Source organism: Hevea brasiliensis, chromosome 5 (genome assembly GCF_030052815.1).
Source record: "Hevea brasiliensis isolate MT/VB/25A 57/8 chromosome 5, ASM3005281v1, whole genome shotgun sequence".
Taxonomy (NCBI): Eukaryota; Viridiplantae; Streptophyta; class Magnoliopsida; order Malpighiales; family Euphorbiaceae; genus Hevea; species Hevea brasiliensis.
Genome location: NC_079497.1, coordinates 4,226,313 through 4,243,411, shown reverse-complemented (window position 1 = coordinate 4,243,411; position 17,099 = coordinate 4,226,313). Strand labels below are relative to the sequence as shown.

Below are 17,099 nucleotides of genomic sequence, written 5' to 3'. Positions count from 1 at the left end.
TGGTGCATAGGTTATGTACAATTCCGTGAAAGTGCATAAGGGAGGCGTGAATGTGTATAAGCTATGTAGTCTCCTTATGCACATTTCGGCAGGTATTGGAACAGTGATTTTTCTCCTTATGCAGATCCGCATAGCTTATGCGGCAAGTTATGCACAATTTTGGTCATGCATATTTCAGCTTGAAAACTTGTTTTGACATCTTTGGTTGTAGAAGTCACTCCTCAATGGCAAAATTTCTTTTCAATCCTTCACAAACACCATTTTCCTACAAAACAAAGTAAAAATTACAAATTAATGCAAAATTGACAACTATGGAAAACTAACTAAATAACTAATGAAATTAGCTAAAAATAACTAATAATAAAATAAAATGGCTATGAAATTAGACCTAAATGATTATGCAAAATGTATGCATCAGTGCTGTGTATGAAAATGTGATAAATTTGATGAAAAAAATAGGGAAAAAAGAAAAAGACGTAAAATGATATGAAAGAAAGTAATTTAAAAAAGATTCTTAATTTTTAAATATTAATATAGAATTTATCTCAAATGAAGTGTATATATATATATATATATATATATATATATATATATATATATATGATTTGAAATTAAGGAATTAAGACATATTGTGTTGTTATGTTGTACAATGAATTGCAGGCAGTTAGATTAATTTTCCATCAAGAATGGGCTACTCGTTTCTGATTTCCATGTGGCATAATTGTATTCATACTAGGTCATTACATTATTTATAGCTAGAACCAACATTTAGTAATCTCATGCCTCATAATGTAAAGATTAAGAGATATTAGTTAAATCTTTACGACTTAACAAATAAATATTGACTTAATCTTGGGAAAAAGTCCAAGTTATAAATTAAAATTCGCTTGCTTTTACTTAATCATCAGAACAGGGAACAGGTCATAGTTAAAACTTGGGAAGTTGTTGAAATTAGAAGGATGCACCTAAGCCATCCGATTAAGCCATGCAAGTGTAGAAATTTCTTACATATATACATATATGTGTGAAATTAATGAAGCGATCATGAACAATTTACGCTACGCGAAATGTCCTCTTTTTTATTACTAGAATCATCCACAATCCCACTTTTATTTTTTTTAATTATAAGTAAAATTTTTTATTAAAGACATGAAAATTAGGAAAAACTTAACATGATTATCGCCAATTAAACCAAGTTAATAGGCCTCTCTAATATACTCAATTTAAACAAAAGTACTCTAAGTATAAAAAAAAAAAATCTAAAGGATACGGTATAAAACTAAGCCAAACAAGATAAACTAAGCTAATTGGCACAAAACTACAAGGCCCACTTGCCCATGAACTCGCAAAACATAACGTGTGTGATAAATATATGTACAGAGAATTCTGTCCCTTTGTATGTAGAGAAAGTCATTCAAATTTATTTATTTTTATTCTATATATATGTATATATAAAACAGACTCCATATAACTAATAAAGTATAATATTTAGTTTATTCCAGACATATCATTCACTTAATAAATAATTTAAGTTCTTACTCTCCTAATGTAATGACTCAAGTTAGGAGCTGTTACCTGCGATAGGAATCGTGTCAGTTTAAGGCTGCCAAAACCAGTAACAAGTCTAAAACCTATAAATGTACCGTTAACACTTGTACTATTATTACTTGAAAGTAGAACAAACCATCACACTTTAGTCTCCTCATCTATACATAAACATTTTTAACATAAAAGTAGTTTACAATTTGAACCTCAGCATATATAAAACTCTAAAGCATAATGGTCTAACATGTATTGTGACGCCCCTTACCCGTCTACTGTATAACCGAGCACGAAGTGCCACATTCGGTGTCGGAGCACCCTATCTTGTTTTATCATATCTATTGTAAACTTTTGATGTCATTTAAAGGTAGTACTCCATGTGTAGAATTTTTTTTTTTTAATAACTTATTTCTGTGGAGACCTAAACAGAGCCTCCTCTATTTTATTAACATCTAGCGGGTTCCACTAATCACCTATTAACATGTTCATATTCATTTCACACATTTCCATATCATATTTTCTTTTATCATTTCATTCACAATTATTTATAAGATCTTAAAAATATTATCTATTGCATTCATATAGAAATTCATAGATAATAAATTACAAGTTTACATTACAATCTCAAAATTTAATTATAAGTCCAAAATGAAATACATTATAACTAGACATAATGAACCAAAATACTAGTCTATACATGGGCCCTACCAAAATACAAAAGACTGGTGAGGTGACTGCAGTGGTGAGATCCGTCGAGCTCTGTCGGGCACTACTAGTCTTCTTGCTATGGTCTGGGGTGATTCCAGTACCTACGCGATGGAAAACCAACGCGCTAAGCATAACGCTTAGTGGTGCATAATTTATAATAACAATAATTTAACAATTGAAATAATAATTGTAATTCGTAATTGCCAGGTTTTTTACATTTTTATTACACTTTGGAAATAATTAAAATTATTGGGATCTTTTTTGTTTACTTATTGTATATTCAGTATTAATTAATCATTATCAATGCCCAAGAAACTTATAACAAATTATAAAAGCTGGATGCACGAGTGTATACTGGTTAGACAGCCATATGCCTATCCAGCATCTATCAGGCATGAGGTCAGCTGTCCAGCACGAGACCCGCTGTTAGGCTTGTAAAGCCAAAAATAAAGTAGGTACAATAGCCAGTAAGTAGGCATATAGTCTGTAGAACAATCATACCAGACATATATTGTCAGTTCATGATTTTCTCGGTAGGCAGTACTGCTATCTGTAGTCTCTAATTGGTATACTAATTTATCTAAACTAAATAAATAAGTCTAGGTATACTATGGGCAATGAAACATTTTTAATTATTTTAGCATTATTCACTGTTACTATTTTCTGTTACTGTTTAGTGGTACCAATAATTTCATATTAATAGGACATTAGTCCCAATTTACATATTCATATCATTTTTAATATTTAATTAGCCTTATGAGTATTTTAATTATCATGTATAGCATTTTTTTCATGAACCTTTCTTTAGGTTCTTTTGATGTATTATTTTTATGTAGGAATTTGGCTAGGTTAAGATGTCTATTTGATCACACTTCCTTCATAATAAATACTCCTCTATGTTTAAACTTAAATTTCAGTTTTTGAATCACTCAATTTGGGTTATAGAACTCAAGTTATGGTCAAAATATCATAACTGGTCCATTTGCCTCTAAGCTGTCCATAATTGGCAATTCTTGTTTAATAAATTTTGACCAGTTATTTGATCATTTTATGGTCATTTTTAGACTTAGGTTTCTTCACAAGATATGTTCCTCTATGTCTTAGGGACTCCCAAATACAATTTCATAATTTTTCAAGCTTGATATAGTGAGTTATGGTCAATGTATTGACCTGGACTCTTAATCCTATAAAGGCAATAGTCAAACCTCAAGGCAGTATGTTTGACCCTCTTTTTAGGGTCTTTACACTTAAAATTTGATAAAAGTGTCTAAATCAATGTTGTAGCCCTAAGTATCATGTTTCCAGATCATATTGACACATCTTGAATGGAATTTCACTACAAGAAAAGTTAAAAATAACTACGAAAATTACCGACTACAAAATTTCGTGGGTAATTTACCGACGAATTACCGACGCTTTACCAATGAAAAGAGAAATAAAATTTAAACTAATTTTTACCGACGAAATTACCGACTAAAACTTTACCGACGATGTAATTTCGTAGGTAAAAGTTGTGCCTAACATTAGCGGCAAAAGTAGCGACCAAATAATAAAAATAACGACCAAATGTTTCGTCGGTAATTACCCACGAAACGCTTTTCGTAGGTAATAGTAAGAACAAAATAAAAAATAAAATTTTAAAAACAATACCTACAAAAAATTTTCGTCGGTAATTACCAACGAAAAGTTTTTCGTAGGTAATATTAAGAAAAAAATAGAGAAGAAAATTTCTAAAAAGCTAAAAAATTTTACCTACGAATTTTTTTCGTCGGTAATTACTAACGAAATATTTTTCGTAGGTAATATTAAAGAGAAAATAGAGAAGAAAAAATCTAAAAAGCTTGAAAAAATTTTAGCGACGAATTTTTTTCGTCGGTAATTACCAACAAAACGCTTTTCGTTGGTAATATTAAGGAGAAAATAGAAATAATTTTTTTTAAAAAAATACCTACGAAAAATTTGTCGTCGGTAATTACCAACGAAAAATTTTTCGTAGGTAATATTAAGACAAAATAGAGAAGAAAATTTCTTAAAAACTAAAAAAAATACCTACGAAAAATTTTTCGTCAGTAATTACCAACGAAAAGCTTTTCGTATGTAATATTAAGGAGAAAATAGAGGAAAAAATCTAAAAAACTAAAAAAATTTTACCTACGAAAAAATTTTAGTCGGTAATTACCAACGAAAATCTTTTCGTAGGTAATATTTAAGAGAAAAAAAATTCTAAAAGACTAAAAAAATTTACCTACGAAAAGTATTTAGTCGGTAATTACCAACGAAATACTTTTCGTAGGTAATATTAAGGAGAAAATAGGGAAAAAATTTTAAAAAACTAAAAAAATTTTACCTACGAAAAAATTTTAGTCGGTAATTACCAACGAAAAGCTTTTCGTAGGTAATATTTAGAAGAAAATAGAGAAAAAAAATTCTAAAAAACTTAAAAAATTTTAGCTACGAATTGTTTTCGTTGGTAATTACCAACGAAACGATTTTCGTAGGTAATATTAAGGAGAAATTGAAAATAAAATTTTAAAAAAATACCTACGAAATATATTTAGTCGGTAATTCGTTGGTAAATCACAAAAAATGTGAAATTCCCACATCGTTTGAGAATAGATTTGAGGGTAGTGAGTTTGTCTATAAAAGGAGAACTACCCTCCAACATAGAGCAATTGTGGCATAGTCACATATATGGGGTCTACGTTGGGCTCCACTAGTAATTTTTTTTAAGTCAATTAAATCTTAAAAAATTATAAATTAAAATAATTAATAATTAATATTTAATTTAAAAATTAAAAAATTAAAAAATTAATTTTAAAATTTTAAATTAAATTAAATTAAAATTTAAATTACATTTTAAATTAAATTAAATTTAAAAGTTAATTTAAATTAAAAAAAATAAAAATTAAATTAAATTAAAAATTAATGATTAAATTAAAAAATATTAAATAAAAATTAGCTACGAAAATTTGTTTTCGTCGGTAATTACCAACGAAAAATTTTATCGATAAATAGTCGGTAATTTATAAAAGCAAAATCTCCTACGAAATTACCTACAAAAAAATTTAAATTTACCTACAAAATAATTTGTCGGTAAATTTAGCGACAACATTTTTTTCGTCGGTAAAAATTACCTACGCTAGTATTTGTGGACGAAAAAATTTCGTCGGTAATTCGTCGGTAATCACTGATTACCTACGAAATTTCAGTATATTTGGTCGGTAATTTTTGTAGCTATTTTTTTAATTTCTTGTAGTGTTTCCTAGTGGGAGTTATGGCAAAATGAACACACGGGTATCAAATGGCATTCTGGGTTCAATTTAACATTTCCATATTTTAATTCCTAACTTTGGCTAATATTTTCCCTAGGATCCAATGGTTTCTGGAGCTTAGTCAAAAAATAAAAATTGGTGAGCTATGCCTTATAAAACTTTTGGCACTTGTTTCACTCAATTTGCAACTTTGGAGACCAAGTTATGGCATTTTTGCCAAAACTGGTCAAGCATACCAAAGGAACAGTGTTTTTGTCAATTTCTAGGTTGGCAGTTTTAGTGATCCAACTTTTGCTAACAATTTGGCTTGGTTAAAGGAAAAACTGGGTCAAGTGGTCTTCATGAAAAGTGTAGCCCTATGTCTAAGCTTTCCATTGATGTAAATTTTAGGTCATTTGGACCAGTATAGAGAGAGTTGTGACCAAATGAATACGTGTTGTTCATTTAGTCATTTTCTGGGTTTCAGTGTTTGGTCATCCAAGTTTGAGCAGAGAATTGGTCATGATTTTGACAAAATTTGGGCAGGGTTCCTTCTTAAAAAATGAAGGTTTGGATGTCCCAAAACACCTCCAATTAGACTCATACCAATTGGGGCAACCCAAAGGGAGATATGGCAATAAAAAGCTACTGGATTCAACAACAACACAACTTGCAGAAAATTCACACTCCCAATTTCAATCTCCTCCTTCTTCCAAACTCCAAATAAGCATATATGCACTTCTATAAGCATCAATCTCAACTCAATTAGGTCAAATTCATGCATTTACACAAGATTCTCAATCATTTACACAAACCCTAGTTTCCAAAGTTTCAAATTTACACAAACCCTACACAATCAACTCCCAACTTTTCAACTCATCACACATTCTCATGGAACCGTTTTTTCATTACTTAAAGGCAACAAACTTCAAGTTCCACGGCTGCCAAAAATCAAGGGTTCTTTCTTTCAAATTTTCTTTTCAATTTCATACAAATTTTCACTTGATGTAGCATGATATTCATGCTTAAAGAGGAGATTAAAAGTTTAAAGCACTAACCTTTTTGGGTGTCTTGCTAAACTTCAATTTTCTTGTTTCTTTTTGGTATCTATAGTTTCCTTAGGGTGTGAGGAGTATTTTTTGTGAAGTGGGCTATGGGTTTTGGGTGGATTAAGCTTGAGAAATCAAGCTTGGAAGCTTGATAACAATGGATGGAAATGGGAGCAAAGGTGCCAGCCAAGAAAGAGAAGAGGGAGGGAGGAAGAAGATGGAAGTGGTTGGGTTTTGTCTTGTAGTGTCTTATATATTTTTATTTTTGTACTTTAATTATTTTTTTTTAAATTTCCATAAGCTTTTCTTTTCTTTTCCTTTCTTTTCTTTTCTTTTCTAATTTTTCCTAATTTATATTCATAAATTTAATTTATGTCAATTATTTTATTCTCTAAATTTTAATTTTGACATTTAGGTCAAAATTCACCTCTGGGAGTGAAATGACCAAAATGTCATTCATAATGCATATCTTGTCATTTTTATTATTTTTGTACTAATTTATAATTTCTCTAAATTTTAAATTCATTTTTCCCTAATTTTTTCCCATATTTTCTTAACATTAATTTATTTCTTCAATTTATGCCTCCTCACTATAGTTTAGGTGTAGTTCCAGACATTCTGACTATCCGAACAGACATTAATTGTCGGAACAGTAAAATGTACGGACTACCTATGGTGAGGGCGTTACAATTCTTCCCCTCTAATAAAAATTTCGTCCTTGAAATTTACCTGATGTGAAGAGCTGAGGGAACTGCTGCCTCATCGTCTCCTCGCTCTCCCATGTTGCTTCTTCTGTGTTATGGTGTCTCCACAAGACTTTTGTTACACTCATTTCATATAGGCATTTTAGGGTAGTTTTGCATCCATTTTGCCTTTATATTTTAGTATATTTTATGTTTTTAGCTTTATTTTAGCTTATTTATTAACTTTAGATGCTTTATATTTGATTTTTGTAATTTTGTTATTTTTGATAGGTTTTTGTGGCAAATTGAAGATCAATGAGTGCATTAGGAAGTGATTTGAAGAAATTTGGAGTTCTTTAAGCATGGAGGAAAGTTGAAGAAATCAAGCCTTGAAAGAGCAAGTTAGTCGAAATTTGCTTGAGACTTTGCTTATGATGTTGCTTAGGATATGTCATATAAGCTTAACCTTAAGCCTATTCAAGCTAAAAGTCAAGCACGGCTTAAATCCTACATATTCAAGCTTTTACTCCAAAACCTGCTGAGAATTGCTTAAGATCCTGCATAGGGTAAGCGGCAGTGCCTAAGGTCAAACTGAAAGTTAAGCTAAAAGTCAAGCATGAGCAGAAAAGTCCATTTTACTCCAAGTCTATTGAGATTTACTGAGGGTTTACTTAACCTTAAGCAGACAGTGCAACCACAGGCTGAAATTTGCTGAAGAAGCTGCTTAGGGTAAGCAGTACCCTAAGTAGACTGCCCAAAACGTGAATGACTCTGCTAACTTGGATATTTCTACACCTCATTTCCTATCCACTCCTTGGCTCTTATTCACTGTTAGGGCACCTTTGTGGGACCATATAAAATCATCATTTTCTAGTTTTTGCCACAAGAGGAAACGGGAAGAAACAAAGAAAAGAAAAAAAATTATAAATAGAGAGAGGAGGAGGACGCCATTTTTCTAAGGGAGGAGCAGCTGCAACCATCTTTGGGAGCTTTAGAAATCAGAGTTTTGGGTTCTTCTACTTGGGTTTTTCTATTTTTAGTTCTCTTATCATGTTTTTCTTTACTTTTCCATTAATCTTTCTGGTAAATACCAATATGAGTGAGTAAACTCTTTAGATTTTAGAGTTGGGGAAATATGTTTTAGATTAATTTATAGATTTGGACTGGTTATTTCCATATTTTATATAAATATGAGTTTTGATTCCTTCCTTGTGTGCTTGATTTACTTGCCTAATGTTGGTACCCATTGGGTATTGTGTTAATATTTGATTGAAGGACCAAAAGGTGAAGTCATTGATAGATAATCAAGGATTGTAACTTAAAATTACCTAGATTTAGAGATAAACTAGGATTTTAAGAGGAATTAATGATTGGTTACAAAACTTAATGGGTTTTAAAGTAATCAAATAATATACGAAAGTAGGTTTGGTTATTTTAGAACACACTTTGATTTGCTTGAAAAAGATATCAAAGGAATTTAGAATCAATCACCTTCAAACTCTATTTTTCCTTAAAAATTTTATTGAGAAAATGCCACCCCCGACATCTGTGAAAGGAGTGAGGAGTTTCCTGGGCCATGCTGGATTTTACAGGAGATTCATTAAGGATTTTTCTAAGATTTCTAAACCTCTTACCAATTTATTGAGTAAAGATGTGGAATTTCATTTTGATATTGATTGTATGAATGCTTTTTGCAGGATAAAGGAAGCTTTGATATCTGCTCCTGTTATGCAGCCACCTGATTGGTCATTACTTTTTGAGTTGATGTGCAATGCTAGCGATTATGCCATTGAGGCTGTTTTGGGACAAAGGAAAGATAAGAAGGTGTATGCAATATATTTTCCAAGTAGGACCTTAGATGATGCTCAAATAAATTACTCTACTACAAAGAAAGAATTTTTGGCAGTGGTATTTGGAGTAGATAAATTTAGGTCCTATCTTGTGGGGTCTAAGGTAATAGTGTACACAGACCATGCAGCTATCGAGTATCTCCTTCAGAAAAAAGAGGCCAAACCTAGGTTGATAAGGTGGGTACTGCTCCTTCAAGAGTTTAACTTAGAAATTAAGGACAAGAAAGGAGTAGAAAATATAGTAGCAGATCATTTGTCTAGATTGAGGCAAGAACAAGGAGATCAATTTGGGGAGAGAGCTTCCAATAGATGATTATTTTCCTAATGAGCAGTTGTTGGTAATCATGAGTGCAAAAATCCCTTGGTATGCAGATTTCATGAACTATTTGGTGTGTGGAATCCTTCCACCTGATTTGACATGGTAGCAAAAGAAGAAATTTCTTTTTGATATGAGGGATTACGATTGGGAAGAACCATTTTTGTTTAAGAGATGTGGAGATGGGTTGATTAGAAGATGTTTAGCTGATGTGGAGATAGGGAATGTTATTAAAGATTGCCATTCTTCATTTTATGGGAGTCATATGAGTGTTACAAAGACTACAGAAAAAGTTCTTCAAGCAGGGTTCTTTTGGCCACATATGTTTAGAGATGTGAGAAAGTTTGTAAATGCATGTGATAGGTGTCAAAGGATGGGAAATATCTCAAAAAGAGATGAAATGCCCCTCCAAAACATATTGGAAGTGGAACTATTTGATGTGTGGGGCATTGATTTTATGGGACCCTTTCCATTATCCTTTGGACACAAGTATATTTTAGTTGGGGTAAATTATGTGAGCAAATGGGTTGAAGCTATACCATCTCCAACTAATGATGTTGGAGTTGTGATCAAATTCCTTAAGAAGTCTTTTTTCGTTATAATTGCTATTCGGTGAATTAGTGTTAATAAATTAGGTTCTGTTTGTTTTACGAAAAATATTTTCTATATTTTTTAACGTTTTTTAAGAAGAATGGATTAATAAAAAATATTTTTTTGATCAAAGGAAAATTAAGTCATTTTATATTTTCTAAATTTTGATAATCTTATTAAGATGTGAAAACACTTATATATACATGATACATACAATTATTAATCTAACATTGCAAATAATAAAAAAAATATTTTTTATATAAAAATTATTTTCTGCAAAATAAATTAACTCGTAATTTATAATAACTTTTAAGTTAGATGCTAAAAAATTGTGGATAATGGGGTATGCAATTACTTGCTTGAATTCAATGTATAAAGTAATAAAATTACTACATTTACCTCGCTTCTAACGCGGCAAAGCTAAAATAGCTTCTACTTAAATTGGGGAGACACTTTATTTTTTTTTTTCTAATATTATTATTAATTTTAACAGTTTTTCAAATTCTATTTATGTACTTTTTAAAATTTTATATTTGCGCAAAATTTTAACAATCAACTTAAATTAATAAAATAGTATTTTATTGTTAATTAATTAAATATATTTTAATTTTAATCTTTCTATTTTTCCTTCTCAGAATTCTAATACCTCATCTCTCCCCCTTCTTTTCCAACCCTCGTATCTCAAATAATGCAATATAATTCTGGTAATGAATAGTGCTAAAGAATAATATAAATAATAATTGTTAAAAACGGTATAAATATAAAACGTTTAGATTAAAATTAATTGACAGCAAATACAAATTTTATGCTTAATTAATAAGGTATAATGTAAATATTTATTTTCTATTTGAAATATATGACTATAGAGAAAATAGATTCGACTAATTCAATTCTAAAAGTTTTCTTAATGGGAGGATTGTTTGAGCCTTTATATTGAAGACTTTAATAGACCAAATCCACAAGTGCACGGTGTAGTCTCAAATAATACATTGATAAGAGAATTGTCAATCGAACGAAGATTGGATATTAAGTACCAAAAACCTATGTGATTATATTGTTATTTAGACTATTGAATTAAAATAATATCTAATTAACTAATGAAAAAAAAAAATAAATGTGCTCTAATTATGAAACTAATTATATTATAATAGCTACTCTAATTCTTTATCCTCTCTTCTTATAGTTGGAAAACTCCACCAACTCCACCAAATTAAGTACCATTGATTGGAAAAGAAGCTAGGGTTGAGGGGAGTTAATTGGTGCACTCTTTGCCTGTGCTGATCGTCGAAAACAACTGATACAGCCTAAAGATCCTGTTTATCGCACATCACCTAGAAGGAAAAACATCCTTTGTGTCATTGCTTATGCCGTTTGTGCATTTCTCTACAATCATCGGCTTCCCAAAGGAAAGGGGGTTAGTTTTTAGAGTGGTAGGCGCCAGTGGGTGCGACTAGAGGAAGAGTAAAAAAGATGAAAAAGAAAGGGAATCAAGGTGTGAAAAGTGAGAATTACTATATACACCCGGAGTATTAAAAGATAGTACTCCTTTAGAGAGAAAAAAAAATCAAATTTTCCTTAATTTTAAAAAAGTGAGACCTATTTATTTAGAGAAAGGGTGTATGTGCACCAGGTGCACTGAATAATCTCTCGTGGAAAAATTCTCACAAGCTAAAAACAAAAGGTGCAAGGGGATGAACCTAGTCGCTTTGTGTCCTAGTTCGTTCCCTTTTTTTCTTTAATTTAAAATTTTTTTTTTGTAATTATTTAACTAAGCATAATTTGTCCATGTTTTTCAATGAAATTAGCAAATTCAGCATTAATATCTACGTCAAAACGCATGTAAGTGTTGAACTACCAAATTCATATTAGGTTTGATTTGGATCGTCTTGAAGTGGGTAAACCAGTAAAATCACTTATTTCAAATTTATAAGAACCAGAAAATAAAATATTAAATATTTTCCGTTATATACCAACTACATTTTAAAACTTGAACCAGTCTAATAAAGTGGAATTGAAAGTTCAATTGGCAAACGGGGATAATTAAATATGTGAGCATATGTATTCTCATTAACATAATCACAAATAATAATTAGAGATGTAAAATGATTCACATTAAAAGATTTAGATTGCAAGTTATTTATTTATTCAAATTTGAATTGGGTTTATTTTTTTATTGTGAATGTATTTAAATTATCTGTTATATTATAATACTGAAAGGATTTCATATCAGATTGAGTCAATTTGTGGATTTATGTTAATAATTTTTTTTTTTTCAGAAAGGATTTCCAAAATTTCTTAGTTCTTTTACAATCTACACATTATTTACAAGTTTTAACTTAAATTAAAATTCTCTTACAATTAGAATTTTAAAAAATTAGAAAAATAGTTATTGCACAAATTTATAGAATAAAAGAGTTTGAATTGAATTTCGGAGTTTTTCAAACCCTAAACCGAGCCCACATCTAAAGATTAAGCTAACCTTGATAATAGGTCGTGTTTGTAATTTGCTTTTCTCAAGTCGAAATTAATAGAACTGATATAATAAAATATTCCATTTAATTTTATAAATTTTTAAATAATTGGTTTTCAGTTGATCAAATATAATATATTTATTTATTTAAAAAATCAATTTGATTAAGAAAATAGTCAGATGTAGTAAACGAAAGAAATTAAGTTGAAATTAAGCTTCTAGAGAGAGGGATTCTGCCCTCTTTTAGAAATCTCTTTTCTTTCTAATTTTTTTTTTTCTATCTTTCCTTCTTTCTTTCTTATTTTGTCTTTTTTTTTTTTGTGACTATCAGTAAGTGTTTTCATCGGTGGCAACTCCTCCCTTTATTTTTTATTTTTTGTTCTTATAACTTTCATATATATGTCTGTTTGAAAATTTTAAGTATATTTACTCATATTTATTATTATTAATAGCTTTTGAGTGAATAAACCTCAAAATCTATCATTGATGGTTGATTTTATGCTTTGTGGTGTTTTTTCTCATTCAATCAAATTATTATGTGTTTTTGTTATTAGAATATTTTTCTTTTAAGATAAGAGTATTATAGAAGGTGAAAATCTTTCATTTGATAGGAGATTTAAATTTGGAGGTTAACTAATAGGCTCATAAAAAGACTATAGAGTCAAAAAGTAGAGTGCATTGCCGGTCTATTGGCCAGTTTACATACTCTATTAATACTATCAAAATTTTCAAATTCTTTGTATTATTTTATATGAGGGATTAGTTTCATTTACACAAAAATATAATATGTTGAATTATATATATTTTTTTAACTTTATGTCTAATTAATAAAATATTTTCATTTCTATAAAAAAAATGTGGTGAACGTTAATTAAGGAGGAAATTACGAAAGACTAATTAAGGTAGCTACCTAATATCATATTCTTTATGGTTTAAATAAGTAAAGAGACATACCTGTTATCATGGATTGAATAAGTAAAGAGGATCAAGTAAGACTATATATAATATGTCCCAGGTTCTTCTGGATTAGGTGCAATTAGAGATTTAATTATATGTGTTTTCTTACAAATATGCAAACATTTTTTTAATCTTCTGTTAAACTGTCAACATTGTGATCAGTTTTCAATATAATTCTGGAACCTTGAATTATTAGTAAGACAAAATAAAATCAGTAAAAATAAAATGCAAATGCATGGCGGCCCTAATCTTAAGAGACCCAACAAAATTTTGTTTTTGATAAAATAAACTTCACCTCCAAAATATATTTTATTGGTGAAAATTTATTCAGGTCATAATGATCAAAGAGGTTGATTTAATACTATATTAGAGAAAATAAAATCTGCCAATATATATATTAAGGTTCTTTTGATTTTGAAAATCTCAGTTATGAAAAATTATCATTAAATTAAGGCTTAATTATTGTCTTATAAACGTAAGGGCACTTAATCATTCATGTAATGTGAATAGAAAGCAATGGGTGGGTGAGTTCAATACTAATATTTGTTAAAATACTATATGTTAACTTTGTAAATATAAAATTTAAAAAGTAATAAATTAACTTGTTTGATCTTAAAAATATAAGGATTAAATTATTGGTTTCGTCAAAATAATAATAATAACTACATTGTTTCAATTGAAATTTGGATTAACAGTATATTAACAATAAGGACTATTTTCTTGATGGATTAAAAATAGGACTAACTTGTTTTATTTTAAAATTATAGAAATTAAACTATATATTTCACCAAATATCAAAGATGAAATTATAGATTATTTTAAAAAAATATTAATTTTTGAAAAATATTAATTAAACTCGATGCCCTCTGTTGATAGGTTTTCTAATTATCTAAAGATAGAAAGTGCAGTTTGGAGGCCATAGCTTTCTAAATGAAAACCAACATAGAAAGACAACAAAAACCAAGTAATTTATTTTTGATCGACGTCTAAAGTCCTTGCCATTCGACTTATGTGCTTGATTATAATCTTAAGAATATCTTAATCCAACAATCACAATAAATCAATAGTTAATTACTTTGACTCATTCACTCCAATTAATTCAATCCACGATAGCATATGAAATTTTCTTTTTAATTAATTCAAGGACCCTTAATCTAAATGCGTTTCTATTATCACATGAGCTAAAACGATTAATTTTTTGTGCCAAAATTAAATTACTTTATTTTAATCGAGTGGTTGTATAATATATTATCAATTTTTTTTAAACAAGGTTTATTGAATTTTAGTTGCCCTTTTTATTAATTAATTTTTCACACATAGTAATTAAGGATAATGTGGACAATTTTGAGCTTTTAAATATGAAAATGGGCAGTTCAAAAAAGAAAAAAATATATATGCATTTATCTTATAATGGAAAAAGTTGTACAAATCCTTATACCCTCTCTCTCCCTTGGAGCAAAAACAGAGGGGTGAAAAAAGAAAATTAGTTAACTCTAGGAGGTGAAAACGTAGAACTTCATCACAACTCACAGAAGCTTGAAAGAGTTGAATCAGTCCAAGTTGATATTGGAAATTAACTCAAAAGGAGGGATGATTTAATGATTAAATGTATGCATATACAATTGTAGAAGAATTGGTAATTGGTGAAATAAAAAAAAGGCAACCATTAACGACTACCTGGCAACCTTTGACATTAGAGAATTTTGAGAAACTTTCATCTATAAATACTCATCTATTCATGCAAGATTTTTCACATCTTCCCCTCAACGACTAAAGGCTAAAGAAAGTAGTCATATAATGAAAAGCTTTCATTTCCTTGCCTTATTGTCTCTGGCATTGGCTTTCTCTTTTGCCTCCGCCTTTGACCCTAGCCCTCTCCAGGACTTCTGTGTTGCCATACCTGAACCTAAGAATGCTGGTATGTATAAGCTTGCTTTCAGTTTTTCGGTTTTCTTTCATGTTTCTGTCATAGCATTATCCTACAAAGATCAGTATTTCCTGCATAGAAATCTTTTTCTCATTTTGTTATATGTATATTCAATGGATACTGACAATTACTTTGATATATTAATGCAGTGTTTGTCAATGGGAAGTTCTGCAAGAACCCAAACCTTACTGTAGCCGAAGATTTCTTTTTTCCGGGACTCAATGTTCCTGGAAATACAGGAAATCGAGTTGGATCCAATGTCACCCTCGTGAATGTTGATAAACTATTTGGACTTAATACTCTTGGTATTTCTCTGGCTCGGTTAGACTTTGCACCCAATGGTGGCTTAAATCCTCCTCACACCCATCCTCGTGCCACAGAGATCCTTGTAGTCGTTGAAGGCACCCTTTATGTTGGCTTTGTGACATCCAACCCTAATCGCCTTTTCACTAAAATCTTATACCCAGGAGATGTTTTTGTATTTCCAATTGGTCTCATTCACTTCCAGTTTAATATTGCAAAGACCAATGCAGTTGCCTTTGCTGGTCTAAGCAGCCAAAACCCAGGCGTCATCACGATAGCAAATGCAATCTTCGGGCCTAATCCACCCATTAATCCTGATGTTCTCGCTAAGGCCTTCCAATTGGACAATGATGAAGTGGTAAAACTTCAGAAACTGTTTGCCAATGCATAAAACAACCATTTAAATTAAGTCAGTGCTGCTCACTGTTTAAGAATGAAGTTTAGTTATGTTCGATGCAGTGTCTCCAATAATTGAGCAAGCATATCCTAATCAAATAAAATGATGTAATTTCTTGGTGTGCCTATTCTAATTAAATAAAGAGATGCGTTCTTGTTGTGCCTTTCCTATATGTATATAGATATGTTGATTTATTTTGGTTACAGTATGGCATTTTTATTCATCTACTTCTCTAAGGGAAGGAGATCTGAAATCAACTCAAATAATTACACTAATTATTATTTTAACTGTTATTAACAAAAATATAATTACACTAGTTTGCTTCACTGATTCACTAGTCTTACGGATTGGTCAGTCCCATGTGACAGCGCTGTGTTCAACGTTAAGTAGTTGTTGTTGTTGTTGTTTTTTGGTTTAACATAACATAAAGTTTTAGATAGATGCTCAAAGTTGTTGGAATGTGCTCTTAATTAGTTAGAATTCAATGTTTAATTAATACCACTAATATATGAAACGTAATTCGATGACTTGACTTCCCAAAATATGCAAATATTTACAGGTACGCCAAAGCTTCCCATTAAATTTTTTGGATAAATATTATAAGACAAAATTGTTCAGCAGCCATTAGCTCACAAATGATGTACCCATTTTTCGGTATACTGCTCAACCACCCACATGTTTATATGAAATTAGACGGCAGACAAGATTCTGTTTTTTAATTAATTAAAATGCAAACTCCAAAAACTTACCATTTTAGATGTGATTTTACTATATGGGGCTTTCAATTAGATACAAGCACAGAAAGTTATTGCAAAGAAAATGTACAGGCATTAATTTCACCCCAAATTTTATTATAAAGGGAGGAGTTTTGCCTATATTTTATATTTAATATAAATATTTAATATAAATTAATATGAGATAATACATTCCTTATATTTAAGCATGAATATCTGAAATATAAAGTTTGTAAATAAACATAGCTGTAAGTTTCTTAAATATATAAATATTTTCAAGTAAATACAAGTAGTCTAACATTGAAGTAGGATAAATCTGAT

General features: G+C 29.9%; 1 protein-coding gene across 1 annotated transcript; it reads left to right on the top strand.

The window, feature by feature from the left end:
- Positions 1–15,185: 15,185 nt before the first annotated feature.
- Positions 15,186–16,207, top strand: LOC131180190 (germin-like protein subfamily 1 member 13). The gene is made up of 2 exons (XM_058147824.1): positions 15,186–15,335; positions 15,494–16,207. The coding sequence occupies exons 1-2, from the start codon at positions 15,215–15,217 to the stop codon at positions 16,036–16,038; spliced, it is 666 nt and encodes a 221-aa protein (XP_058003807.1). The 5' UTR covers positions 15,186–15,214; the 3' UTR covers positions 16,039–16,207.
- Positions 16,208–17,099: the final 892 nt, after the last annotated feature.